At 52.5% G+C, this 28,000-nt stretch overlaps 1 protein-coding gene across 8 annotated transcripts; it reads right to left on the reverse strand.

The window, feature by feature from the left end:
- Nucleotides 1-398: 398 nt before the first annotated feature.
- On the reverse strand, nt 399-27,996 carry LOC102568496 (soluble scavenger receptor cysteine-rich domain-containing protein SSC5D). 8 transcript variants are annotated; one of them, XM_019484942.2, is made up of 12 exons: nt 27,649-27,996; nt 21,265-21,291; nt 19,339-19,653; nt 18,599-18,709; nt 17,905-18,219; nt 15,419-15,733; nt 8,023-8,172; nt 7,030-7,344; nt 4,836-5,906; nt 3,507-3,650; nt 2,165-3,007; nt 399-1,205 (listed from the first exon to the last, which is right to left on the reverse strand). In XM_019484942.2, exons 1-12 carry the CDS (start codon nt 27,671-27,673, stop codon nt 796-798), a joined length of 4,041 nt encoding a protein of 1,346 aa, XP_019340487.1. In that variant the 5' UTR covers nt 27,674-27,996; the 3' UTR covers nt 399-795. The 8 variants fall into 8 exon arrangements, with proteins under 8 accessions (XP_019340487.1, XP_019340481.1, XP_019340502.1 ...); XM_019484936.2 differs by lacking the exon at nt 27,649-27,996 and adding an exon at nt 26,587-27,622; XM_019484957.2 differs by lacking the exon at nt 19,339-19,653 and having other exon boundaries at nt 27,649-27,972.
- Between the last annotated feature and the right edge of the window lie 4 nt (nt 27,997-28,000).

Here is a 28,000-nt window from a genome sequence, read left to right on the forward strand (position 1 = left end):
CACCTTATTCAAATCTTCTGTTAAGAGCTCACCCTTGGTTCTGTTAAGAGCTAACTCTTGCCCACCACAGCTGCCTTGCTCTTTCTTTTCTGACCAACATATTTTATTTAAGTGCTGCCTACTTCACTGCATGCGACTTCGGTTGCAATTTAGTCTCTTGAGAGGTAAAGTCCTTATTCAGGAGCTAAGCCAGGAGGTATCTCTCTGAAGGAACTGTGTATAACTAAGTGAGATAGTGACCAAAACATTAGGTCTTGAAGTCCAAGGAACCAGGGACTTTAGAAACTACTCCTGGGACAGCTTCAGAGGGTACTCCAAGGGATTGTGTAAGGCTGGGGGTCCCAAACAAGTACACACCTTTCCTAGACAAAGAAACATGAAAACAAAGAGACTGACTGTGCAGTTCCACATACTTCCTCTTTACTGGAGAAGGCTCCCAGAAGGCTACATCTATGCTGACCAGTTGGTGCCACCTGAGGCCATGTCCAGAGGGGCCTGCTGCTTGGGACTGGCAGGACTGTACCGCAGACTGGTTTTGAACAGGGAGGTGGGGGAAGGCTCCATCTACGAGGGGACAGGAGGGGAGGGTCTGTGTAGAGGGTCCTGTTTCTTAGTGTGGCAGTGCAGTAGATCTATCCCTCTTCCTGCAATGAGGCAGTACAAGTGGGCCTCTCCCTCTCAGTAGCGGAAGGACAGAGTAGGGAGGATCCTTCCCCCTTGGTGGGGAGGGGTAAGAGTCTTTACCTTTTGATGGGGTTGGGGCAGGGCAGGGGGTTTCAGGTGTTGTCCATGCCTTCAGGGTGGTGCTGTTGGACACAGATTCTGAGGGCATGGTGGTGTTGGGGGCACAAGACCACGGATACTCCCCACCAGCTGCTGCATCCACCCTGCCAGCTCAGCCAGACCCCCTGCGATGGCACCCAGATGGTGTCGCCCCTGCTGGTGGCCCTGTGCGAGGGCACGCAGCTCCCAGCGCAGCTCTCGCACCTCCTGGATCAGCTTCTGCAACTGTGGAGACTCACAGGTCCTCACTGTCCCAGCCTGGGAGCACCCTAGCCACTCACTCCCCTCAGTCTCCCCTGGCCTCTGGCCTGGCATCGTAGGTGCTTCCTCAGGTTCAGTCATACCAGGGCCACTTATCTTCTGCCCAGAAGTTGATCTATCCAGTTTGGGCTCCTCCGTCTGACTTGGGACAGGGGTAGGATCTGTGGGATGAGAAATAAGGTTGGAGGGGAGCCTGTCAACTGTGTTCAAGATTGTCCACTTCTACTCCTCATAGAGCCTTAGGAGCTGGAACTGTCCCCCCTGTTTGCTCCACCACCAGGACCAACCCCCACCCCTCCCACTAGGGGCAACAGAGCCCCAGAGAGACAGCACAGCCCAAGCAACCATGACTCCTGGGGGCCCCACCTGACCCTGGGTGGGGATTGGATTCTAACGCTTGCAGCAGGGATTGGGATTCGAGCCAGGACTTCTGGGTTTCCTCCTGGGCACCAGGAGAGAAGTGGGGTATAGGGGCCCTGGGTTTTCTCCCATGTTCAGTTAGACTCCCAAATCTCTCTCTACTTTGTACTTCAGTTTCCCTATCAGGATGACACTCTCCCCTATAGACAGTGCTGCTTCAGTCGAAAGGTAACATAAATAACAAGGGTTCTCTGCAGATCCAGAGGCCAGGATCCACCCACCTGCTCCAGTAGGGATAGAAAAGCCTCTGTACCATGCCACACCCCCACCCCTTCCTCCAACACCATGAGGCACTGTTTCTTCTAGCAAGGTGCTGACAGTGCTGCCCCTACTCACCCTGCCCCAGCCTAATGGTACCCTCCCAAGTGCCCCTGGTAGCAATACCCCAAGGGCCAGATTAATGCATAGGTGAACTAGGCACATGCTTATGGCCCTGAGCTGTGGGGGCTCCCAGTCCTTCCCTCCATGGCTGTGGCACAAATGCCTCCACCTACCTCCCTTCCCTTCCCTTCCCCTTGCCTCTGCGGGCCTCATTGCTGCAGCGGCTGCTTCCTAGGGGTGGTTCCAAGCTCCTCTCCCCGTGGGTGGCAGCGCTGGGGTGGGGAGTGGGGTCTCAACTGCCGGGACCCAGGAGTTTGTTTGCCTAGGGCCTACTAAAGTGTAATTTGGCCCTGAATACACCCCAGCCCTTTGCCCATACCTGGCTTTGTGTGCAGAGGCCCTGGAAGTAGATATGTTGTGTACATCTCAGCAGTGCTTGTTTGGGCATCAGCTGGGCTGGCAGCATCTAAATGGATGGTGTGGATCTGGTTGGGGAGCTGGGTGTGAGGGAGGGCTTGGCCTGTCTGGGCACTGGGAGCCTGTCTGAGGGACTGGCTGAGAGCTGAGGCTGGGCCTGGCTGGGTGCCATGGGTGGAGGTCGGGGGCTGTATGGGGGTGGGGGCTGGGCCTGGCTGGGTGCCTTGGGTGTGGATGGGGGGTTGGCTGGAGGCTGGACCAGGTTGGGTGCCATGAGTCTGGCTAAGGCTGGGAGCTGGGTCTGACCCGGTGCGATGGGTCTGACTGTGGTTGGGTGCCAGGTCTGTCTCAGTGTGCTGGATCTTGCTGCGAAGTTGCATGGGAAGCAGGTCTGTCTGTGTGCTGTATATCTTGCTGGGGGCTGGGGTAGGGCCAGAGGTTGGGTCTATCTGTGTGGTATGGGTCTCACTTGGGGACTGGGCATGAGTGGGGGCTGAGTCTGTCCAGGCACCATGGGTCTCACTGGAGGGCCTGGGACTGAAAGAGGCCAGAACAGTCTGGTAGTGGTAGGTGTCACCCACAGGCTGCACAGAGGGAGTGTAAGGGGCTCTGGACTTTAGGCCCATCCAGGTGCTGTGAGTCTTCCTGGGAACCTGGGAGGTGAGAGACTCTGCGTCCATCTGAGCCCTGTGGGTCTGGTGAGAAGGATGGACTAGGGAGGCTGCAGTCCTCAAGGCACGGCCACCAGCTTCAGAGTGTGTCCAGGGTGTGGGGTCAGCAGCAGCAGTGTGCTGTAGAATGGTGTCTGTGAAAAGAGGACAGGCAGAAAGATGGACACAGCTTTCCAGAGCTCTGTGTGGACAGCTGAGCCTTAGCACTGGCTGATCTAGGCACTGCCATTCCTGGTTTCACAATGACTCTGGCCAGTGCAGTCAGGCATGGCTGGCCCCTCACCACCCTGTGGATGCCAGGGGGCACTATGTTTGGCCAGGAGTGTACACCTTGCACCACTGCCCAGGAACCTTCCCCAGGCTCCAGTTCTGTATGTCACACCTTGAGCCTGGCAGCAGGGCTGACTCTGGCTGTGAAGGGACAGGACCTCTGAGAAGCCTTCAGCTCAGCTCTCTGTAGCACAGTACCCACTAGTGCCAGGTGGCAACACCCCCTACTTAGCTCCCTACACCACTCCCTACAGTGTAGGCTCCTAGCAACATGCTGGGGAACGGAGGTCAACACTGAGATGCTTCCACCCAACTCCCCAGAATAAGACCCTGACCATATCCACTGTGCAGTGACCCTCATACCTGCTTGTCTCTCTGAGGATGGCTCAGGATATGGCTGCTGGGTCAGCAGAATGGAGGCTGGTATACCTGAGACTCTGTGCTGCACGGGACCAGGGCTGACCCTATGGCCCATCCCCGTGAGGTCATCCTGTGTCACAGTCTGCCCTGTGGAGACATAGAGGTGCACAGACATGGAGGACAGCTCTTTATGTAAGGGGAGATGAGGAAATGAAGGCTGAGACTCTGGCTCTGGGGAAGAGTGGGAAAACAAATCCCTTCAACAGGGCAGGAGTCCCCGGGGACTGTGGGGCCTTTTTCTTGGGCCTGCTCTGCTCCCTCATCCGAGCAGAGTACCACTGGGCAGTAGCTGCTGGCTCTCTGGCTGCCTTTGAGAGTTGATGGGTGCTGGCTGGGGTGCTCTGCTGTGTCCCCCGAGGGTGCACTAATTGTAACCTTCTGACCCCGCTGACACTCCCTTTTTTGTTATTTTTTGTCCCCCAGAATCAGTTGACGGCTTGGATCCCACCTCTGCCCAACAGTGGCAGTCCACAGTAAACTAGTGGGCTAAAAGCCCATGGCCCAAGTTATCAAATAGGTCAACAGGGCAGGAGTGAGGTGGCTCCCCTGCTCATAGGCAACTGGTAGGGGTGCACGTGGCCCCCCTGACAGCCAACGCTGATGCTGTCAGTAGGGCTGGTGCTCCCCCTGACAAGGCTGCCACTGTTGGTGGCTTCTGCGGGTACCCGCCCCAGATTAAGGAGGCACCAGTCACTCGTGCCCCTGCTGTAATGTCTACAGACACTGGGTGGCACTGTAAGACAGTGCAGTAAGGCATGACTGAGACAGAGTTGTAGGAACCCATCAACAGGGACTCCCCCCCCAGTTGCTAACAGCATGGGGCCTATGACACATGGATTCCCCTTGTTCAAAGGTTGTGTTCCACATGGATCAGCACAGTAACTCCAGCTCAGTTGCTAAGAGCGCAAGCTGCTCAGTGTAGCACACACTACCCAACCAGGTACTCCCCAGGAAGCTAACCCTGCCCAACCCAGCTCTGTGGGGGTGTGGAAGAGGGGCTGGCTGATCAGGGGATGGGTACAGACAGAAGAGGGGATGGGTATGACCTCTTGCCCAGCCTGAAGTTATGAGGTTCCTAGAGGGTGGGGCTAGGGTGCAGGTCTCTGGTTGGTCACATGGACAGTGACACTACCTGCTCTGGGTGCTGGCCTCCCTGCATGGGCTGGCCAGGCAGGGTGCATCTATGGGGAGGGGCTTGGGAGGTAAGGAGGGGGCAGAGTATTGCAGAGGCAACTTGGGGGTCCAGTCTAAGCTGCCGTTTACCAGTCCTACCTGTGGGCTCTGCAGCATGTGGTTCTGGTTCTGCTGAGGCCTGGGGTCTCTTTGTGGTACCCGTTTCATCCAGTTCTCTGGAGGGCTGGGGGCTCCACCTGGTACCAGCTAGAGTGATTTCCCCTAAGGGTGTGGCACCTGCCAGATCTGAATCTTGCAAGGTGTGGAGGCTCCTTGTAGTACTGGCCAGGTCCAGTTCTCTTGAGGACCAGCTACTCCTCATGGTATCCGCTTCCTCTGGTTCTCCTGAGGACCAGGGTCTCTGTGAAGAATCTTTTGGGTCTAGTTCTCTCATGGTCTGGGGGCTCCACGTGCTACTGGTCTGGTCTGGCTCTCTCAAGGTCCAGAGACTCCATTTGGTACCAGCCAGGTCTGGTTCTTTTGAGGGACGGAGCCGCTGCGTGATAACAGCCAGTTGCACTTCTCTTGATGTTTTGGTACTTGGCATGGTATCAACTGGGTCTGGTTCTTTTGATGTCCATGCACGGTGTGTGGTACCAGCCAGGCCCCGTTCTCTTGATGTCTGGATGTTCTGCGTCGTACCAGCTAGGTCTGGTTCTCTCAAAGTCTGGGTGCTCTGTGTGGTGACAGCCAGGCCCAGTTTTCTCAGTGTCTGGGTGGTACTCCATATAGTAACAGCTGGGTCTGGTTCTTTTGATGTCTGGATATCTGATCCACTGTCCATGTGACCAGATCTAGAGAGGTCCAGGTCTCTTGAAGACTGAGTGCTCTGTGTGGGACCAGCTAGGTCCAGTTCTCTTGATGTCTGGGTGCTCCAGGTGGTACTAGTTGAGCCCTGATCTTTCAATCTCTGGGTACTCTGTGTTGTACCAGCCAGGCCCGTTTCTCTCAATGTCTGTGTGCTCTGCGTGGTTTCATGTGGGTCTGGTTTTCTTGAAGAACGGAGTCTCTGCATGGTACCAGCCAGATCTGGTTTTCTCAGTGTCCGAGTGTTTTGTGTGGTACCCACCAGGTCTGGTTTTCTCAAGGGCCAGGGTCGCTGCATGGTACCAGTCAGGTCCCTGGCATCTTGGGTGCGGGTTGGCTCTAGCAACAACAGGTTCCCCTTTCCTAGAATACACAGCAGCCTGCTCAGCAAGTAACTGCAGCTCTGCCTGCCCAGCAAGGTCCAGGGTGGCCCCTGATGGAACCAGATTCAAGGCATCCCCAGCAGCAGCAAACACTCATAGCCATGGGCAACTGGTACCATCTGAGTCGGGAGGGGGGGCATATGCCCCCCAGCAGCCAGTCAGCGACCGGGGGGGATCCCCCCCCACAGCCAATCTTGCTGACCGCACCCCCCCCAGCCAAACTCACTGACCGGGGGGTGTCCCCGCAGCTGATCACGCCAACCAGGAAGCACAAACAGCACTCCCAGAAGTACCCACAGCGCTCCTGGAAATGCCAGCGGTGCTCCCAGAAGTACCCACTTCACCTGGCACCCCCACTCCCTGGCCGGTGCTTGCAGAGGGGGCACTGGCACTCCCGCCTTCCCCCCGCCCATCACCTAAGCAGGGAGTGCTGCCTGACAGGGAGTGCACCAGTGCCCTCAGGGGGTGTACATGCACCACCATGCACCCCCTACGAGTTGCCACTGCTCATACCCATTTCTAGTGCCCCAGGGGGAAAGGCCTCTGCCCCTTCCTTTGCCCCCTGCTCCAGCCAGTACCCCTATATTAACACTCCTGGGCAGTGTAAGGAGGGTCAGTGCTGTGTAAACTCTTCACCTATGTGGAACTACCCAGCCAATTCCAAACTGTCTGAGGGACTGCTGGAGCCCTGCTCAGGCAATACGGTTACCTCAGTCCTGAGCATGTGGGGCAGGAGCCAGCTGGGCCAAGGTGGAGAGTGGGGCCTGGGCTCCTCGCACTGAGGACAGGGAGTGCAGCCAGTGAGAGACTGCACCAAATGTGGGAGCTTTAGTGCTACTTTCATGACTGAGCCACTTTTTGACTCGGGGACAAGTGAGGCAGGGTCTGCACTGGTACAAAATGGGCTTGCTGGAGGGCCACACAGACATACAAGGCTGTCTTATGCCCCAGCATTAGACTCAAGACATGACACCCAGTCATGGGGTCTCCTTCTGCAGGAAGCTGTGTATAGGGCTGGTTCCAGGGCACACTTTGGGAGACAGAATCCAGCTAACACGGACTGCACTGAAGCAGAGAGACCCAAGAGCAGGGGGACAACCCACCTGCACAGATTACGCTTGCATCCTCATGGTGGTTGCAGTTATGCTGGCCCCAGGGATCAGCCTGGCAGCGTCGCAGTACTGGCTCCCGCCCAGTACAGTTCACCTCATCCAGCCAGATGGGACCGGAGCCTGGCCCATAGCGTGCACCCCCAGGACTCCACAGTGCAGCCCCACAGCCCAACTCCCGGCACACCACTGTTGCATCAGCTAGGTCCCAGCTGTCATCACACACTGTTCCCCAGCGGCCAGTGTGTAGCACCTCCACCCGTCCAGCACAGGGCCCTGGGCCCCCCGACAGCCGCAAGTGGACCGGCTCTGAAACACAAGGAAGCCATGCATCAAGCTGGGTAGTACAGGGTTAGAGATCAGTGGAGGGGTGGAGGCCAACAAACCCCAGTAGCAACCAAGGCACTTTTCCAGCTAACAGGTGTACTGCCTTATGCAGACATGTTTAAACAGCATATGGTTCTGCAGTTGCCCCTTGCCTGTCTCACAGCCCCCTTGCCAGCCCTGCCCTGGACTCCTCTTTTGTTCTGCAGGTGCCTGTCAACCACAGCTGAGCTTCTGAGCCCCTCACACCCAGCTCACAGCCCTCTGATTTCATAGATTCATAGATGTTAGGGTCAGAAGGGACCTCAATAGATCATCAAGTCCAACCCCCTGCATAGGCAGGAAAGAGTGCTGGGTCTAGATGACCCATTTCCTAGCCTTGGAGCTGGTTGATAGCAGGTCAGAAGGGTCTCTATCCCTTGATCGATGAAAAATGGCTAGTTTATGCCTGGCTAAGGGAGTGATGAGGCCCAAGGAGGCCTGGGGAAGGGTGGGAGGTGACTGGGGAGAGGCTTGTGGGGCTGCCAAGGACAGTGGGAGAGGGAGGTTGTTGGGCTGTGGGCTGGGTGTGAGGGGCCTACACAGGGTTGGCAGGGAATGGGAGGGGGATTTTTCTACCCCATCCTGTCTGCTTCTCCCATTCTCTCCACACTGCTGACTCACTGGCCAGTCCTGTCCGTGGGGCTCCCTTGGTTCGTGCTTTTGCCCGTGTCTTCACCCGTGGCGCTGCAGTGGGCAGGGACCATGACTGTTTCATTTGTGGCTGTGTGGCTGCAGGCATGGCAGGATGTTTCCCCATATGGGCCAGCTCATCTGTGGAGGAAAAAAGAGACCCTAAGATGCTGAGGGATTGGCAACAAACTGCCCACAGCACAGACCCACACAGTAGACACATTGCACAGACACCATATGGACACACAGGGCAGGATTCGATTTCACTGCTAAGACACGTCAGTATTATTTTAGGCAGACAAGGCTATTTGGGTAAATGTGACATCTTTTATTAGACCAACTGAATAGTTGGAAAAATTGTTCTTTGCAAGCTTTCCAGTAAAGGCACCCTTCCTCAGGCATAGGAAGAGTCTGCTGGTCTTTGTCTTCTCTCTAGGGTCTGAATAGATGCTTAAGCCAGTATGCAAAAAGCACGTCTGTGAAAATGCAAATGCGTGGCAGGGAAGATCAGAGGGGATAGGAGTTAATAGGCATGAGACAGGTTGTGGAGTGGGGAAACAAAAGAGGGGAATGTCAACAGGTGATAAAATGCAGCTGGGAAAGTATAGAGAGGTTACCTAGGGTTATCGGATGGCAGACAGATTATAATGTGCCATAAGTTCAATGTCTATATATAGTCCATGATTTTTTTTGTATCCAGTAGAGTTATGAAGTGAAGTTTGTAGGCTCATCTATGAAAGGTGTTTTGTAAATTCCCTTTGAGGATTAATTTTGGTACGCAGTTGTTGTTGGTTTCTCCTACGTACTTGGTACGCAGTTGTTGTTGGTTTCTCCTATGTAGTTCTCTACTTAGGAGAAACCAACCAACAGCTTCATACCAGAATGAGTGCGCATTGAGAATCTATAAAAAAATAAAAATACCCAATTACATGTGGGTGCACATTTCTCACAAGATAACCACCCTCTCCAATCTCTCAATTCTAATCTTCAAAATCTTCTAATCTATGTACATTATAACCTGTCTGCCATCCATAGATTGTAAGGCCGGAAGGGACCTTGGAAGATCATCGGGTCCAGCCCCCTGCACCAAGCAGGAAAGATAACTGGGGATCAGGTAACCCCAGCAAGGTGACTGTCTAGTCTTCTCTTGAAGACTTCCAGGACAAGTGATGGCACCACCTCTGGAGGGAGCTTATTCCAGTCTGGACAACCTGACTGTGAAGAAGTTTTTCCTAATGTTGAGCCTGAATCAGTCTTTCAGGAGTTTGTGGCAACTACTCCTGGTTTTCCCCTCAGGTGCCCTACTGAACAGTTGCTCACCAAGTCCTTGATGTACTCCCCTAGTGTAGCGGTAAGCTGCTACCAGGTCCCCTCTCAGCCTTCTTTTCTTCAGGCTGAAGAGTCCCAGATCCCTCAGTCTTTCCTCATATTGCATGCCTTTCAAGACTCTGATCATACGGGTGGCTCTTCTTTGGACTCTCTCAAGCTTGTCCATGTCCTTGTTAAAGTGTGGTGCCCAGAACTGGATGCAGTACTCCAGCTGCAGTCTCACCAGTGGTGAGTAGAGTGGAAGAATCACCTCCTTGGTTTTGCTGGAGATGCATTGATCCAATAACCACAGGTAACCCGTATATTTTCCCAGCTGTATTTTAGCACCTGTTGACATTCCCCTTTTGTTTTTTTCCTCCCCACCGACCTGTCTCATACCTATTAATTCCTATCTCCTCTAATCTTCCTTGCCACATAGTGCATTTTTCACAGACCTGCATTTTGCATCCTGGCTTACGCTTCTATTTGGACCCTAGAGAGAAGACAAAGACCAGCAGACTCTCCCTATGCCTAAGGAAGGGTGCCTGTGCTGGAAAGCTTGCAAAGAACAATTTTTCCAACTATTCAGTTGGTCTAATAACATATATCACATTATGCAAATAACCTTTGTCTGCCTATATCCTTAGACCAACACAGCTACAAACAAGCCCCCCCCAAAACATGCAGATTTTAGGCATGTAAGCTTCTACATTGCCTCAGGGAGTGGTCTGAACTGTGTCTATATGTTTAAATGCCTTCACAGCTACAGGTCTGCCCTACATGACTAAGTTTGTTCATACTGCATGTACTTAGAAGTGATTCAGTGCTGCCCAGGAGGTATCTAAGTCTATTTACAATCCACTACAATTCACTTTCATCATGGACACACAGAAATCGCTGAAACTGTAGACAACCCAACCCCACAACTGTTAGACACTGGGCCAAAGTCACCTGCCTTGCATGCTAGCCTGGTAGTTAGGGCATCTACCCAGGAGAGGGGAGACTCAAAGGCCCAGGTTTTAGAGCCAGCTCCCACACATGGATGTGAACCCTAACCTCTCACAGCACAGGACAGTGTTCTAATCCCCAGGCCACAGACCTAAAAGCACCTTTTTTTGAAGATCCACCAGAGGGAAAGCATGCCAGGGGCAGAAGAAGCACAGCTAAAACAAGGCCTAGCTCTGTTGCCAAAAGCAGTAGGAGTATGTGTCTCTGTCTAAAGGGAAAAAAAGGAGGTTTTGGTGGACTGGTTGCAGCAACACTCAAGGTCTCTAGCTTTCCTTGATGAAAAAGAAAGCCCACAAGTGTACAGTACTCAGGGCCTGTAAGAAATATTTGGGGGCCCAGTTTATCCCAGTAGTAGTGGGGCGGCATCTCCCATTTTGGAAGTAGGAAATAGAGCTTTGGGTCTGGTACAACAGTACCCGCATTCCCTGCTCTCATAGGCCCTGAAAATATTTAGCACTCTCCAGTCTATCATTAACCCACCCTGCCTTGTGGGACACTGGCTGACTCTTCACTGGCACATCTCTCCTGAAATAATACTTCTCACCATGCATCCAGTTTACACAGGAGGGAGAAATGGGCATACTAGTGATTTGGGATCGATTTGCTTTCAGATCATCCAATGCAGCGCCATTTAGGCCAGAGTCCTTTCCCATGTGCAGTGAGGCAATGTCATTGGGCCAGATTCTGCCCCCTTACTAAAATACAATTTAGAACAATGCCACAACTCCAGCTCTGCATCTGTGTCCATGATGAATTTCTTAAGGTCATATATTTTATTGGACCAACTGCATATCCTGTATTTGGCTTGTTCTGGTCAGACCTGAAGAAGAACGTCTTGCATTTGAAAGCTTGCACAACTCTATCCAAACTATGCAATAAAAGATATCATCCTAAGAAATCCTTGTCTTTTACATAATGTCTGGATCATCATGGCTACAACATCAGTCTTACATTACCATGATGAATTTGGCGTTCTAGAATCATTGGGTAAATGCATGAATAGCTTTGGGAGCAAAAGCCATAACACAGGATTCCTCCCCTGCCAGGGCAGGAGAAGGCCTTCATCTGAGCCTCAGAACCAGGGTCCCTTTTGTCTGCTTTCCTGCTCTGTCACTCTCCCTCTTGGCTGTTCAGTGCACTAGCTCCAAGGGGAGGGAGGGTGGAAGATGCCCACTGCCACATCTGCCCCATAGAACCCCATATCATTAGCAAGTGTTCTAGCCACTGGGCCAATGGCAGAGGATCTTTTTGTGAATAGGGAGAGACAGCTGTTCAGGGAAATGTGTATCCAGTTGGATCAAAAGGAATGCGACTAAGACCATATGCCTATGATGTCAGGCAGAGGTGTAACAACACGACTGGGGCAGCTGTGACACAGTGGCAGCTTCGGGGTGTTACGGATGTGATTGTGTGGCTGTGACAGCAGCAGGTTTTTTTCACCACCCCCCCCTCCAACCCAAGTTAGCATCCTGTGTAACTGAGGACCCGTCTCTAGAAGTGTCTGAAAGTGTGGCACTTTGAAATGAATGACAGCTATGTGGCCCCTGAAGGGCAAGGTGGGATTCACTTTTAGGAGCACTGGAGTGGGATATTAGCTCCCAGTAAAAGAACAGGAGACCTGCACATCTACACAGATGCAGCAGAATGCCTGTCTGACCCTGGTCCTGGAAAATTACAACTATCTCAAGGTAGCCATGGGAGACAAGCCTGCTGTATCTTATGAGAAGCCCCCCAACCTCAAACAGTCTCTCTCCAACAACAGGCTATATAACTCCCATTCTCACCAAGGCACCAGGACTTGCTCCAGTCCCAGATGCCAGCTTTGCCCCCTCATGAACACAGCCCATAAAATTACCATTTGATCCAGTGATGATATCAGAGGTTCATTTACGTCAGGGGTGGGCAAAATACAGCCTGTGGGCTGGACCCAGACCTCCAACTGAATGGATCCAGCCCGCAGCGTCCCCTGCGGCACTCTGCATGGGGCCGAGCCCCACCCACTCCCACCAGGGCAACCCGCACCGCACTCCTGCCAGCCAGGGCCCTAGTCAGTGTGCAGCTTCTGGCAGAGCTGTTCCCAGTGTGGCTGCAGCCGACCGATTGTTGCTCTGGTCCCCTCACCTTCAGTAGGAGACACTGGGCTGAAGCTTCCCCCTGCCCACAGCAGTGCATCTATGGCAAAAGCAGGAGGAAGAGCCACGGATGGAGTCAAGGGGAACAGAGTAGCACCCAGCTGGGTGCAGCTGTACTGGGAACAGCCCCACCAAAAACTGTATGCTGGCCAGGGCCGAGGACAGCGGGCACAGGTGGGAGCACAGTGCGGATTAGCCTCAGTGGGGCTTGGCTCTATGCAGAGTGCTTCAGGGGCAGCCACAGACTGGGCAAGCTCTGCTGCACGTGCCCCCTGCCCCCCCCCACACACACACACACTTCCCTACCCCCAGGGCAGGGTGTACAGGGAGCGGATCGTGCCTGTCCCATTCCTGAACACTGCTCCACACCTGCCCAAAGAAGGCGTATTGGTGACTTGTTGCATGAGGGGGTGGGGGTGCTGACCTGGCTCACAACAGCCCATCAGAACTCCAAATGTAGCCCTTGGGCCCATCCCTTCTAATTGCCCACCCCTGATTTACCCGCACCTCTACCAGTGTCATATAAATCATCACCTGCTTACAGAGCTCCCTGCTGTCTACATTGGACAGACAGGGTGATCCCTACATAACAGGGCAGGGAGGGACCCAAGGAGGGTGGCATCTACCTGTGATTCCTGTTCCACCCACAGTTTAAAACCAACTGCCTGGCAATAGCAGTGGCATTTCTAGTCAGGCAGCAGTGAGGGATTCAAAATACTTCAAGGCTCATTGTTATGTACCTGATCCCTCCTAAACTCTTCATTCTACAGGCGCTAATGACCCTCTCTTCTTTTTAATTGTCTTAATGTTCCACCAATCAAGGTATCCTTTGCTTTGCAATGCTGCTGTCTGCTAGCTGCTCCTGGTCCTGAACCTCCTATTTCAGAGCCCTGCAGATTGTTTTTAACTTATTCCAATAAAAATTATATTTGTTTTTACTTCAATATTAAACTGAATAATACAGCCCTAGATCCCTAACATATTAGTAAAGCTTCTAGTTTATTTTTAACTGGGGAAAAATGTGTGTTGTTTTGTATGTGATGATGCACTTCACCAGCAGTACCTGCCTTTTCAAAATTCTAGATCTGCCCATGGACACTGATCTGACATCAGTACCATGAAGACAGAAAATTCTCTTTTATCTCCCTGGACATTTCATCGCTGGCCCCAGAGTGGCTGTCCTTAGATAAGGAAACTTTTAAAATAAATGGAAAAAAAATAACAGAAGAAATAATCCAGAGATTGGATTGTGTTAAGTATGGTCTAAACCAAGACTATGGATTCTTATCCCATTACGTGAATTAGCTTTTATAAGCCTTATGTCCTTCAGTGGGTTTTCTGCTTTGTTTTTCTCCCCTTACCCACCTTGCCTCTCAGCAGTACCCTCACCTTTTTTCTCCCCCTTTCCCTACCCTTTGTATTCTAATCACTGCTTTCTATTTAGAAGCTCTGCTTCCTGCAGTCACTTTACTGCATCTTATGAAGTAAACTTACAAAATATTATGCTATACATCTGATTTAATTAGTCTATTAGGTGCAAATCTACCCTGCCTTCTGCCCAACTTCAAACGAACACAGCTAACTACCTCTCCCTGGTCACATAAGCCAGACAATGTCATCAGCTGTTAAATGTATAATGAGTGAAAAGGAATTTAGCCCACAGTGTACACACACTGCACAAGTACTGTATGCACACAGATGCTGTACATACACTGTATATGTACAAACATATCATGGTACAAACATATGCACAATCATGGTATAGACTTACACTATGCAAGTACTGCACAATATTTACACAGGCACAGCACAGGCACCATGTGTGGCCAGACTGCACAGTCACTGCATATGTACATACACAGCATGTACATTGAATATACACTGCATATACACTGGGCAAATATTTCCTATGCACATGCAATTAAGGTGCCTGAATAATCTTCAGTGCAGTTCGCACCAGAGTGTATTGCTTCCAGGCGCCATGTTTGCACACGTGCCTGGGACCGCAGCACATTGAACCAGGGCAGAGCAGCCCCAGTTGACAGGGGGCCCTGGCGGTCAGCCTGCTAACTTGGGGATGCTCCAACTTGGCTCAACAGGCTGCAGAGGGGCTGGCTGGGGCACAAGGGTACTTGGGTGTGGGGTTAGCCGGCAGCTAGCCCCTGCACTGAAGCACCCTTGTGCCCCAGCCAGCCCCATCAACGTCTACACGTGCACTGTGACAGAGTAAGTAACTCTATTCTAGGACAGTAATTGTGTTCAGCAGTACTATCCCATGGTGGTTAATTAGTTTACTTCATCCTAAAAGCACCGCACATGTACACAGTGATGTTTTACTGCAGAGCTAATTAGTCAACTCCATAGTAAACGTTTCATGTAGACCCGCCCACACATATATATTGTATACCAACAGTTCTCAACCTCATTTGACCCAAGGCAACCCTCTATAACTTTTGTGCATTAGGTGACACCAAATTTCAAAAACTAATTTATATACTACAATGCTTACCATGTGACAGAGGGACCAGACAGTGGGGGTGGATGATCAGACAGGCAGGAACAAGCCAGAGCCTGTGATTATCTGCTTATCACCCCAAACTTAGCTTATCTTCTCACACCTTGTGTCAACTATTGAAGTATCTAGTGGCAGCATCCCATGGTGCCATGGCACCCTAGTTGAGAATCACTGCTGTATACATAGTTTACAAGTACTATCTGCACACACAGACTATAAAACCAGTGTATTAAATATGCACTGCACACATATCCAGAAATCTGCAAATGATTGATGTGCATATTATACACTCCCCACCCACACCAGGCACACAAAACACATGCACATACACACACACACACCAAGAGCAAGGGACACACCTGTGCACATTGCTGCCTCATGTCACAAATTGATCTCATATCACAAACTGAGCCCCCAGGATCACCTGTGCACACCACAGCAGCATCCTCTCCATGCTGGCAGTCGTGTACCCCCCATGGGGCTGATAGACACTGACTGAGTGCAGACTCGTTCCCCTGACACCGCACGTTGTCCAGCCAGATGGGGCCATGGCCCTCACCAAAGAAGGCACCACCGGGAGCAGATAGCGGGTCCCCACATCCCAGCTCCCGGCAAACCACTGCAGCCCCGGGCAGCGCCCACATGTCATCACACACTGTGCCCCAGACACCCTCATGGTAGACTTCCAGTCTCCCAGCACAGTGGCCCCTGCCACCCACCAGCCTCAGCACAGCGCCACCTGTAAAGAGAGAGATGGTCAGTCCACACAAGGCACAGAGCAGAGATCAGCACCCCACCAGTAAGGGTGGCAGTGGGGGTTCTATGTGAGGGTGAGATGTGGAGGTATGTGAGCATCTTGTCTCTCTCAGTGGCAGAGAGCAGATGCTAAGCATAAGAGTGCTGATTCATCTTCAGACTGTGCCTTGTCCCCTGCACCTCTTCCCTACAGCTTCCTGCATTTAGAGGCCTAGGAAGTAGTAACTAGAGGCTGCAGGCCTATTATCATGTTTAGTACACCCCCCCACCCCACACAATGGACCTATCTTGCATGAATTTGTCTAATCTCTTTTTGAGCCTGGTTTACTGTCATCCTCAAAAACATCCTGTAGCAATAGGTTCCATGAGGTAATTACACATTGTGTGAAAAAATAACTTCCTGCTCATAGGTCCACTGGCTCCACTGCTGTGAGAGGTAGGGGGCAACAGAAATGGCGAGGGGGCTGGAGGACATGACTTATGAGGAATGACTGAGGGAACTGGGCTTATTCAGTCTAGAAAAGAGAAGACTGAGAGGGGATTTAATAGCTGCTTTCAACTACCTGAAGGGGGGGGGCTTGAAAGAGGATGGAGCTCGACTGTTCTCAGTGCTGGCAGATGACAGAACAAGGAGCAATGGTCTCAAATTGCAGCAAGGGAAGTTTAGGGTAGATAGTAAGAATAATTTTCTTGCTAGAAGGGTAGTAAAACACTGGAACAGGTTACCCAGAGAGGTGGTGGAAGCTCCATCCTTGGAGGTTTTCAAAACTGGGCTAGACAAAGCCTTGGCTGGGATGATCTAGTTGGGAATGGTCCTGCTTTGAGCAGAGGGTTAGACTAGATGACCTCCAGAGGTCCTTTCCAACCCTAACTTTCTGTGATTCTATGGTAAATAGTAAATCCCTATTTACTTTCTTCACAGCGGGTGTGTCTACATGTACAATTAATACACCTGAATTTACTGCACAACCCAAGGCAGAAAGCAAGAAGCAGGCAGGCACCAGGATGCAAGGGCTGGGCACACAGGTGCTTGCCTGCCCCTTGCTGAGAGCTCTGCAGGTGCACTGGGTACAGCCCCACACTAGCGTGGTAACTGCACAGGGGGTGGTAGGCCCAGAGGCATGCCAACGCAGACCCCTGCTCTGCAAAAGCCCCTGAACTAGACATGGTTGGTAACAGGCCGGGCCAGGCTCTGCTGTTACACCAGGTACTGAAGGGGAACAGGGGCCTGGACAGCCCAGCAGGGGACAGGATCAGCTGCTCAGTGGCACAAGGGCAGTTCCCAGCCTGCTGGATTCTGCTGCCCTGTACTCCAGTGCCTCTCTCTGGGCTACAGGACACACCATGGGGAAGCTCTGGGCCCCACTAACACTGCAATTGTAGCTCCTGAAGAAAGTTGCAGCTCCAGGGGGAAGGAAAGGTGGGTACGGCACAGGCACCATGGGCCTCACCTCTCCAGCTGCTGGCTCAGATCTGCATGTACTTCTCCCAGAAGCACCAGCTGCAGCTGACCCTAAGCTCTGCATGGCTGGGAGCTGTCCCTAGAGCTAGGGAGAGTTTCCCCCTACCCCCTGGATTTTGGGACTTAGCCAGGCAGCAGTGTGGCCCCCTGTTGCCAAGACTGACTGGGAACAATTTGCTCCCGGTCAACCTATGCACATGCACTAATGCACATTAGCTTAATGCGCCATTTTTCTAGTTTCTGCATGTATTGGTACTAGCAAACGACACATTAAACTAATCTAATATGCAGTAATTTCTGTGCACATGTAGATGGTGATGTTTTACTGTGCATTAGATTAGTCTAAAAGTGTCTCATGTAGATACACCCAGTATTCATGATTTCAGAGACCTCTGTCATATCCCCTCTCAGTCATCTTCTTTCTAAGCTGAGAAGTCCTAACCTATCCAGTCCCTCCATGAACACAAGTGTCTCCGTGCCCCTGATCATTCTTGTTGTCCTTCTCTGGACCTTTTCTGCCTCTTCTCTATCTTTTTTTTGATTTTATTTGGGGGGGGGGGGACCACAGCTGCACACAGTATCCAAGGTACAGGCACACCCTGCATTTACACAGTCGCATGGTGACATTTTCTGTTTTGTTTTCAATCCCCTTAACATTTCTCACCCGCCTGTTTTCCCGCCAGGCCCACTACCTGTGCAGATGACTCCTGCATCTTCACTGTGGTTGCAGTTGCTTTGGCCCCAGGGCTGTGCCTGGCACTGTCTCAGCAATGACTCCTTTCCACTGCAACCCACATCATCCAGCCAGATGGGGCCGGTCCCAGAACCAAAATGAGAGCCTCCGGGAGTGGCCTGCACCACACCACAGCCCAGCTCCCGACAAACCACAGCACCGTCCTTCAGGCCCCAGTCATCGTCACACACTGTGCCCCACTGGCCTTGATGCAGCACCTCTAGCCTCCCTGCACACCGGTGAGGACCCTCCACCAACCGCAGGGCCACGCCACCTGCAGAAGCAAAGTTGGGGTCACCAAAAAGGCAGGGGCCTGTGTTCGATCCCTGCCACACTAGGGAGCCTGCCTACTCTGGCCTCACAGTTTTGACTGACTGAGCCAGCAGGGGCACCGCAGTGGCTTTCACTCTCCAGACTCCCAGCCCATCTACCATGTGGGGGTCATTCTCTACAGAGAGTGGGGTGAGGGGTGCTGAAGCCTCATTCAGGAGGATGGAGTGGTCCAAGGGTGAAGATGCTCAAGCACTAATGGGGAATTGAGAGCAAAGATAGGGTTATGTCATAGATCAGGAAAAGCCTTGGCACAGCTGACATGGTCTTTAGGTCTCAGGGGTGTCCCCAACAGTGCAGGGATGGGACTTGCTTGTACTCACCATGTGGACTTGTGGTTGGCTGTGGAAGGGCCCTGGTCCTAGCTGGGTGGTGGTCCTGGTGGGCTGGACCAGAGGAGGGGACTGCAGTTGTTACAGGCAGGAAGCGATGAGCTGTGGAGCACAGTATGGTCAGACATGGGCTAGTGGGGCATGGTGGGGCTGGGAGCAGTCGCATTGCCTGCATGTTGCTCCCTCAAGGCATGTCCAGATGCAGCCTACTCCCACCTTCCCTGCTAATGGGATTCTGCTGGCTCCCAGTGTTGGGCAGGGCAGGACCGCAGTTGCTGGGCTGCAACTGGAGAAATGCCAGCCCCAGTGGGAATTCCTGCCTGCTCAGGGTGGGACACAGGGGGAAGCTCATTCTGACTGTCTGCCCCACTGTCCTGCCCTCCCTCCCATCATGACCTACAGATATCAGGTATGTGGAGGCCGCAGGGCACAGGGCTGGGGGAGGAGGGGTGGGCCAGAAGCTACATGGGGAAAGGATTGAGGTGGAGCAGAATCCTATCCTGGGTAGACTAAGGGCAGATTCCTGCAGTCAAAGGCCAAGGCCTGTTGACACTGCACACTGTCACCCGCTCGTGCTAGAAGCCCATCTCCTCTGGAGGAATCTCACCATGCGTGGCTCTGGCCCCTGCATACTGACCTCACATGCCTGACTGCCTTGGATCAGAGGGACCCCTCTTCTGAGCTCCAGCCTCTCTAGTTGCCCCCCCCCCCAGGGGTGGCAGTGGCCTCACCTGAGCAGACAGCACTCGCATCCTCCTCGTGGGTACAGATATGCTGGCGCCAGCCACGGTGCTGGCAGTGCTGCAGATGCCGCTCCGTTCCCTGGCATCGCACCTCGTTGAGCCAGATGGGACCAGTGCCCTCCCCAAACCAGGCCCCTAGCGGTGCAGAGAGCGCAGTGCCACAGCCCAGCTGCCTGCACACCACAGTGGCATCCAGCATGTCCCAGTCATCATCACATACCGAGCCCCATCGTCCCTTGTAGTTCAGCTCCACGCGGCCAGCACACTGGCTGGGGCCCCCAGCTAGGCGCACCTGGAATGGGCCTGAACGAGCAGCAGAGCTTGTCAGAACCCCCCACCCCCCAAACTTTCCTTAGGGCCCCAAACCCCTTGGGGATGCTACAGTTAGGTTTCTCCCCTCACCCAGGGCTCCAATGCCCCATGAAACCCTCCTGGAGTCTCACCACCAGACAGGGCCTTGCCCAAGGCTCCACTTCCCCTTAGAGCTTTCCCCTGGGGCCCATCACAGGCAAAGGTCCAGTGGTTCCTAGTGTGATGGCTATGGGGGAAGCAGGGACAGACCTTCTCAGGACAGGACATGCCTCCCCTGAGCAGTCCCAGGCTGCCCTGACTCAGTTTCTCAAAGGGACTGGGGTATGCTCATTTTGGACATACATGCTTGGGTGCTGGTTGGGTCTGAGCTGCAGCAGGCACTGCCCCAGTATGCCATGAGGCACAGTACAGCAACCAGCCCCAGAGATGTGAGCCCAAAGCATGCGGGGAAGGCAATGCACTGGAGAGGGTAATGCTATGCCAAGGAAGACTGCACTGGCAGCCTAAACCCTCCTGGTACCATCATACCAGTACCTTATAGAGTAGCTTGGCAGTAGGCAGTGGAGGCCAGGAGCCCCTCTGGTGGGCCTTCTCATTTCAGGGCTTTGGGGAGACTGGGACATAGACAGCTTTTACATGGCAACACTGGGGCAGGGGATGGGGGGAGCACTGTCCAGCCAATGACTACTGTCACAGTGACACTCCAGGGAGTGAGAGCAAGGCAGAGAAGGGAGCAGGTTCACAGGTGTGGAAAGCGACAGTCAGAGGGAGAATGCCAGGGCTGGACTGACAAGGACAGTGATGGACAGAGACAGAGAGACATAGGGACAGTGCTAGGGACAGACAGTGAGAAGGATGGACAATGCTAGGGACAGACAGGCCAGGGCTACACCTCAACCTTATGCCAGTAGGTGTGCTCCAGGCCAGGGACCTGGCCCACATCCCTGTGCTAGCAGCCACCCTTGATAGGGCACAGACTGGCAGGGGAAGTCCCATGATACTTACCTGGCAGGGGAAATACCATGACCATGATGGTGGCAGGGGAAATACCCTGACCGAGGCAATGCAATTAAAATGGTACTGTGTAGTAGAGGGTTGCACCCTTGTCTGCTCACAGACAGGACTATCTACAAGATCCTCATAGTTAGCTTCCCACTGGCCAGCTTCCAGTGGGAGGATCTCAGCTACACACTGACTTTATGGAAATGGGAGACTCTTCCCTAGCTTGCTCCTGCAGCCATACGGCTGAGGGCAGGTGAAACTCGGGGGCATCCGAACCCCAAGCCTCCAGGCTTGGGCCTGCATGTAGGATGCCTGCCAAAGGATTTGGAAGTATCTGAAGCCTGGGCTGGGGTGGAAGATACTTGCCGGTAGCAGGGCCCCATATAGTTCCTGCATGATTCAAGTGGATTTGGACCTGATCTGACTAATTTGACCTGGGACAAGAAAAATTTTCCTTAAAAAGAAAAAAAAAAAAAGCTTCTTCCACTTAATGGGGAGAGGGTTCACAGGCCTGGCCAAAGGTGTGACTTCTCTGGCACAGCAAGCCTAGACATCTGGGCAGGTCACAAGCTCCAGGTGGACACCTTCTGACATGCTTACCTGAGCTGTGAAGCACCAGAAAGCCAGCTGCAAAACAAGAGCACAGCATATGAGCAGAGCTCTCACCCACTTCCCCACACTGCCCTGATGCTGCCAGCTCTGAACCATGACAAACTTCACTATGCTATCCCAAAGCATAAAAATGCCATTTCCTGGCTCCTCTCTTCCTAGTGGCATCTCACTCTAACATAGAATCATTGAAAATTAGGGTTGGAAGAGACCTTAGGAGGTCATTTAGTCCAACTCCTTGCTCAAAGCAGGACCCTCCCCAACCAGATCATCCCAACCAAGGCTTTGTCAAGCCAGGCCTTTAAAACCTCCAAGGATTGAGATTCTACCACTTCTTCTGGTAACCTGGTCAACTGCTTCACCACCATTACAGTAAGAAAGATTTATCTAATATCCAACCTAAACCTCTTGCTGCAACTTCAGACCATTGCTCCTTGTTCTGACATCTTGACACCACTGAGAACAGTTTAGCTCCATCCTCATTGGAACCACCCTTCAGGTAGGTAAAGGCTATCAAATCCCCCCTCAGTCTTCTCTTCTGAAGACTAAATAAGCACAGTTCCCTCAGTCTCCCCTCAAAAGTCATGTGCCCCACCCCCTAACCATTTTCATTGTCCTCCACTGGACTCTCTCTAATTTGTTCACATCCTTTCTGTAGTGGGGAGCCCAAAACTGGACACAGTACTCCAGGTGTGGCCTTACCAGTGCAGAATAAAAGGGAACAATTACTTCCCTTGATATGCTGGTAACACTCCTAATAATGCAGCCCTGCATGCTGTAAGCCTTCTTGGCAACAAGGGTACACTGTTGACTCATATCCACTTACTGCCCACTGTAACCACCAGGTACTTGTCTGCAGAGCTGCTGCTTAGCCAGTTAGTCTCAAGCCTGTAGTGGTGACTGGGATTGTTCTATCCTAAGTACAGGACATAGCACTTGTCCTCGATGAACCTCAGGAGATTTCTTTTGGCCCAATCCTCCAAATCTGTCTAGGCCACTCTGAATCCTAGCCCTGCCTTCCAGCTTATCTACTACTCAACCAGCTTGGTGTTGTTTGCAAACTTGCTGAGGGTGCAATCCATCCCATCAACTGGCCCCAGGATCAACACCTGGGGCACTCCACTTGATACCACCTACCAACTAGACCTCGCACCATTGGTCACTGCCCATTGAGCCTAATGATCCAGCCAGCTTTCTATCCACCTTATAGTCCATTCATCCAATACTTCACCAGCTTGCTTGCAAGAATGCTGTGGGAGACATATCAAAAACCTTGCTAAAGTCAAGGTATATCACATCCACTGCTTTTCCCACATCTATAGAGCCAGTTATCTCATCATAGAAGGGAATCAGGTTTATCAGGCATGACTTGCCCTTGGTGAATCCATGCTGACTGTTCCTGGTCACTTTCTTTTCCTACACAAGCTTAGAAATGGATTGCTTGAGGACCTTCTCCATGATTTTTCCAGGGACTGAGGCAAGGCTGATCGGTCTGTAATTCCCTGCATCCTCCTTCCTTTTCTTAAAGATGGGCAGTATATTTGCCCTTTTCCAATCATAGTTGTTTCATAGTTTCATAGTTGATAGGGTCGGAAGGGACCTGAGCAGATCATCAAGTCCTACCCCCTGCCATGGCAGGAAAAACTACTGGGGTCAAATGACCCCAGCAAGGTGTTCGTCTAACCTCCTCTTAAAGACCCCCAGGGTAGGAGCCAGCTCCACTTCGCTCGGAAGTTGGTTCCAGATCCTAGCTGCCCTGACTGTGAAGTAGTGCCTCCTGATGTCCAGTCTGAATCTACCCTCTGCCAGCTTGTGACCATTATTTCTAGTCAATCCTGGTAGTGCTCGAAGGAACAGGGACTCCCCCAGTGCCTGCTGGTCACCTCTGACTAGTTTGTAACAGGCCACTAGATCCCCCCTCAGCCTTCTCTTGTGGAGGCTGAACAGGTTCAGGTCCCTTAGCCTCTCCTCATAGGGCCTGCCCTGCTGACCCCTGATCATGCGAGTGGCCCTCCTCTGGACCCGCTCCAAGTTGTCCACATCCCTCCTGAAGTGCGGCACCCAGAACTGGACGCAGTACTGCAACTGCGGCCTGACCAATGTCTCATAGAGGGGGAGGATCACCTCCTTGGACCTGCTTGAGATGCATCTATGGATGCATGACAAGGTGTGGTTGGCCTTCCTGACCGCGTCCCCACACTGCCGGACCATGTTCATTTTGGAATCAATAATGACACCAAGATCCTTTTCTGCCTCTGCACTGATGGGAAGGGAGTTCCCCAGCCTGTAGGTATGCTGCTGGTTCTTCCTCCCCAGGTGCAGCACCTTGCACTTGTCAGTGTTGAAACCCATCCTGTTCTCATCTGCCCACCCCTGTAACTTGTCTAGGTCCAATTGCAGCCGATTCCTCCCTTCTGGTGCGCCCACATCCCCCCAGATCTTAGTGTCGTCAGCAAATTTGAACAGGGTGCTTTTTACCCCTTTGTCCAAGTCACTGAAAAAGATGTTGAACAGTGCAGGCCTGAGGACTGAGCCCTGGGGGACCCCATTGCCCACATCCCTCCAGGTCGAAAATGACCCATCCACCACCACTCTCTGGGTGCAGCCGTCCAGCCAGTTAGCGACCCATTTGACTGTGTAGGTGTCGATGCCACAGTCCCCTAGTTTTTTAATGAGAATGGGGAGGGAGACAGTGTCAAAGGCCTTCCTGAAGTCCAGAAAGACTACATCCACTGCTACCCCTGCATCTAAGGATTTTGTGACCTGGTCATAGAAGGCCACCAGGTTGGTCTGACAGGACCTGCCTCTAATGAACCCGTGTTGTTTGCCCCTAAGCATAACCTCCCCTGCTGGCCCCTCGTGGATATGCGCCAGGATAATTCTCTCAAAAAGCTTACCCAGGATCGAGGTAAGACTAACTGGCCTATATTTTCCTGGGTCCTCCTTCCTCCCTTTTTTGAAAATGGGAACCACATTGGCCCTTTTCCAGCCATCTGCCACGACACCAGAGCACCACGAGTGCTCGTAAAGCCGTGCCAGGGATCCCACAATGACCTCTGCCAATTCCCTCAGCACTCTGGGGTGGAGATTGTCAGGACCAGCTGATTTAAATACGTCCAGTCCCTCCAGAAGTTCCCTGACTAGATCCTCACTGACACTAGGCCTGGGACCTTCCTCATCTGGGACCTTCCTCAATTGCCATGAATTTTCAAAGATAATGGCCAGCAATCACATCAGCCAACTCGCTTAGCACCCATTGGATGTGTTGTATCCAGCCCCATGGATTTGTATATGTCCAGCTTTTCTAAATAGTCCTGAACCTGTTCTTTCACCATTGAGGGCTGCTCACCTTCCCCACAAACTGTGCTTCCTGGTACAGTAACTGTGCTAGTCTGGAACCTTGCCTGTGAAGACCAAGGTAAAAATGGCATCGAGTATTTCAGCCTTTTCCTCATCTGCCTCTAGGTTGTCTTGCCCATTCATTAAGGGACCCACACTTTCCCTGACCTTCCTTTTGTTGCTAACATACTTGTAGAAACCCTTCTTGTTACCCTTCATGTCCCTTTCTAGCTGCAACTCCAACTGTGCTTTGGCCTTCCTGATTTCATCCCTGCATGCCTGAGCCATATTTTTATACTCCTCCCTAGTCATCTGTCCAAGCTTCCACTTCTTGTAAACTTCCTTTTTGTGTTTAAGTTCATTCTGCTAAGCCAAGCGGGATGCCTGCCATATTTGCTATTCTTCCTGCACATTGGGATGGTTTGTTTCTGCACCCTCAGTAAGGTTTCTTTAAATACAAGTAGCTCTCCTGGACTCCTTTCCCCCTCTGACTGGCCTCCCAGGAGAACCTGCCCATCAATTTCCTGAGGGAGTCAAAGTCTGATTTTCTGAAGTACAGGGTCCATACTCTGCTGTTCTCCTTCCTTCCTTTCCTCGGGATCCTAAATGCGATCATCTTGTGGTCACTGGTGCCCAAGTTGCCATCCACTTCTACATCCCCCACTAATTCTTCTGTTTGTGATCAAGCAGGTCAAGAACAGAACAGCCCTTAGTTGGTTTCTCCAACACTTGGACCAGGAAATTTGTCCCCAACACTCTCCAAAGATGTCAGATTGCCTGTGCACTGCCCTCTCAGCAGATTTCAAGGTGATTGAAGTCCCCCATGAGAACTAGGGTCTGTGATGTGAAAACTTCTGCTAGTTGTCTGAAGAAAGCCTCATCTACCTCATCCTCCTGGTACAGCTCTTTTATGCACAGTCCAACTCCTCCTCTTCTCCCTGGCCTGTCCTCTTGAGCAGTTTGTATCCATCCATGACAGCACTCCAGTCATGCAAGCACTCACCAAGTCTCTGTTATTTCAATCACATCATAGTTCCTTAACTGTGCAAGGGCTTCCAATTCTTTCTGCTTGTTTTCCAGGCTCCATGCACCCGCATACAGGCACTGGAGGTAATTAGCTCAGAGGCTGTTAACCCTGAGCTAGGGGGTACTGGGAAGGCCCTAGGGGGTATGCGCGGGTGGGCAGGGATGGTACACTGTTGCCTCGCAGAAGCAGGGCTGGGGGGGCAAGGGGGCACAAGGGTAGCAGCACCCCTCTGCAGGCCGCACAGGTGCCGCTTGGCCGGCCAGTTGCTGTGGGGGGAAGAGTTCGCATGCAGCCACCGCCACCCCCCACGCCACGTTGCCACTGCTCCACATCTGGCCATGCGCTGCCCTCCCCCCCGGATTCGGTCACATGCCACCACCACCCCGCCTTGCTCTGCCTGGCTGCCAGGGGTACACTTATTAAAAAAGGTTGAAAACCCCTGAACTAGCTGATTGCTCTACTTTCTCTGGAAGAATGAGGAGGCCTCCCTTTTGTCCCCTCCTCCAGGTCGCCCACTTACCTTAGGGCTTTGGTCTCCATCCCCCTGTGAACCTAGTTGAAAGCCCTCCTCACTAGGTTAGCAAGCCTGTCTGCTAAGATGCTCTTCCTTCTCTTCATCATTGGATCCCATCTCTTTGGAAACATCATACGCTGCTCACCTCCCAGGGCAAAGACAGAACCCAGGACTCCCAGCTCTATTCTTATCTCTTTCTTGGCTCTCCTGAGCTCTGAGCCCTCTGCTCTGTCCTCCTACTGGAGCTGTTTCAATCTGTCTGGCAGTCTAAAAGGTGTCTGCTCAATCGTCTCTGCTCCCCCACTGCTCTGCTGGCTGCGGGCCACACCTGTGGCTGGAGATCAGCTGGTGATGCCGTCCTCTCAAACATGGCCCGTGCAGAGGGTGCTGTGCTGTGAGCAAAAGGAGTGCACCCTGGGGTGCTGGGACTTACCTTGGTTTCCACAGGATCTTTCCCATTGCCTCCGGCAGCTGGGACATGAGTGGCCCCTCATGTGGAACACTCCCTGCAGTACTTAGTTCCCCCTGCCCATTGTAAAGCATCCCTTACACCAGCAAACGCTAACCTTTTTGCCCAGCACCCTCCTGAGCGCCACTGATTGCTTTCTCTTAGCTGATCTGGCACTCAGCTTTCTACTCTCTGCCCTGTGCTTCCTATCCAAGATGCTGCTGTGCTTTTTGTTTCCTGCCCTGTGCTCCCTGCCTGTTTTCTGCTTCCTGTGTGATCTGATTCTTTTTGCTTCTACCCAATCTGCTGCCTGCCACTTGTGGCACCCCTGCTGCAGGTTGACTACCCCTGCCCTACACAGTGATTCTCAACCTTTTTAGACTCAAAGAACCCCTCAGAAAATGCCTGGACTTAATTTTCACTCAGTTTGACTACAGAAAAATAATAGAGCAATTCTTCTGCGTAAATAAGTTTCAGTTGCAGGAAGACACCAACTGGTCAGAATGTTTTTAACACTATAAATTCCTATTTGAAATCTCTGGGTTTATCTTATGCATGTTGTTTGCACGCTTAACAGTGCTAACACCATGGCACCCTTTGAAAGGGTTTCAAGGCATTCCAGGGTGTTGTGGTGCCCTGCTTGAGAACCACTGCCCTACACAGTGCCTAGGACTCCCTGCCCAATGTTAACTCTCTGCTGCTGTGCTTGGTGCTCCCTGTCCCTTTTCAAAAACCTATGCAGAGTCAAGCACCTCCCATCCATTGCCAGCCCCTCCTCCCACCTGCAGTGCTGTGTCCCCTGCCCAGTAGAGAGCATTGATTACTCAGAGTTCAGTGCCAGCTGCCCAGCACTGACAGTATCCTGCAGAGGTGAGTTCCCCCAAAAGCAAGCACTCTGTATCCTGTGGCCAGTATGCTTAGTGTTCCCATGCGCAGGGACCATCAGGACCGAGTGCTCAGGCAGGGTCTGAACTGAGACGATTATACTGAGAAGAGGCTGGCCTTTTCCTGGTGCTATTCCATGGCCCCAGTGCAGCTGGTACTCACCGAGGAGCAGCAGGGGCAGCCTCATGGTGTCCAAGCGGGTGCTGGCTGCATAGCAGAGGGGAGCAGCCTCAAGGCTGGGGCTACACAGGCAGCTGAGCCCTGGGAAGGGGTATTTTATAGAGACAGGTCAGCCTGGCCAAGAAATGACTCAGCCTGGCTAGAGTTTATAGAGAAAGAAACATGCACCGCCCTCCCGCAGCTCAGGGTGGTGGTCAGGGAGACAAGGGCTGGAGGAAATGCTGCAGGAGATGCAAGATGTGTGTGTAGGGGTAAGTGTGAGACTCAGGGCTGGGCTAGATTAGGCTGAGCTGAGCTAAGAGACACCCCCCACCCCATCCTCAGTGACATGGCT

Source organism: Alligator mississippiensis, chromosome 5, assembly GCF_030867095.1.
Source record: "Alligator mississippiensis isolate rAllMis1 chromosome 5, rAllMis1, whole genome shotgun sequence".
In the NCBI taxonomy this organism is placed as follows: Eukaryota; Metazoa; Chordata; order Crocodylia; family Alligatoridae; genus Alligator; species Alligator mississippiensis.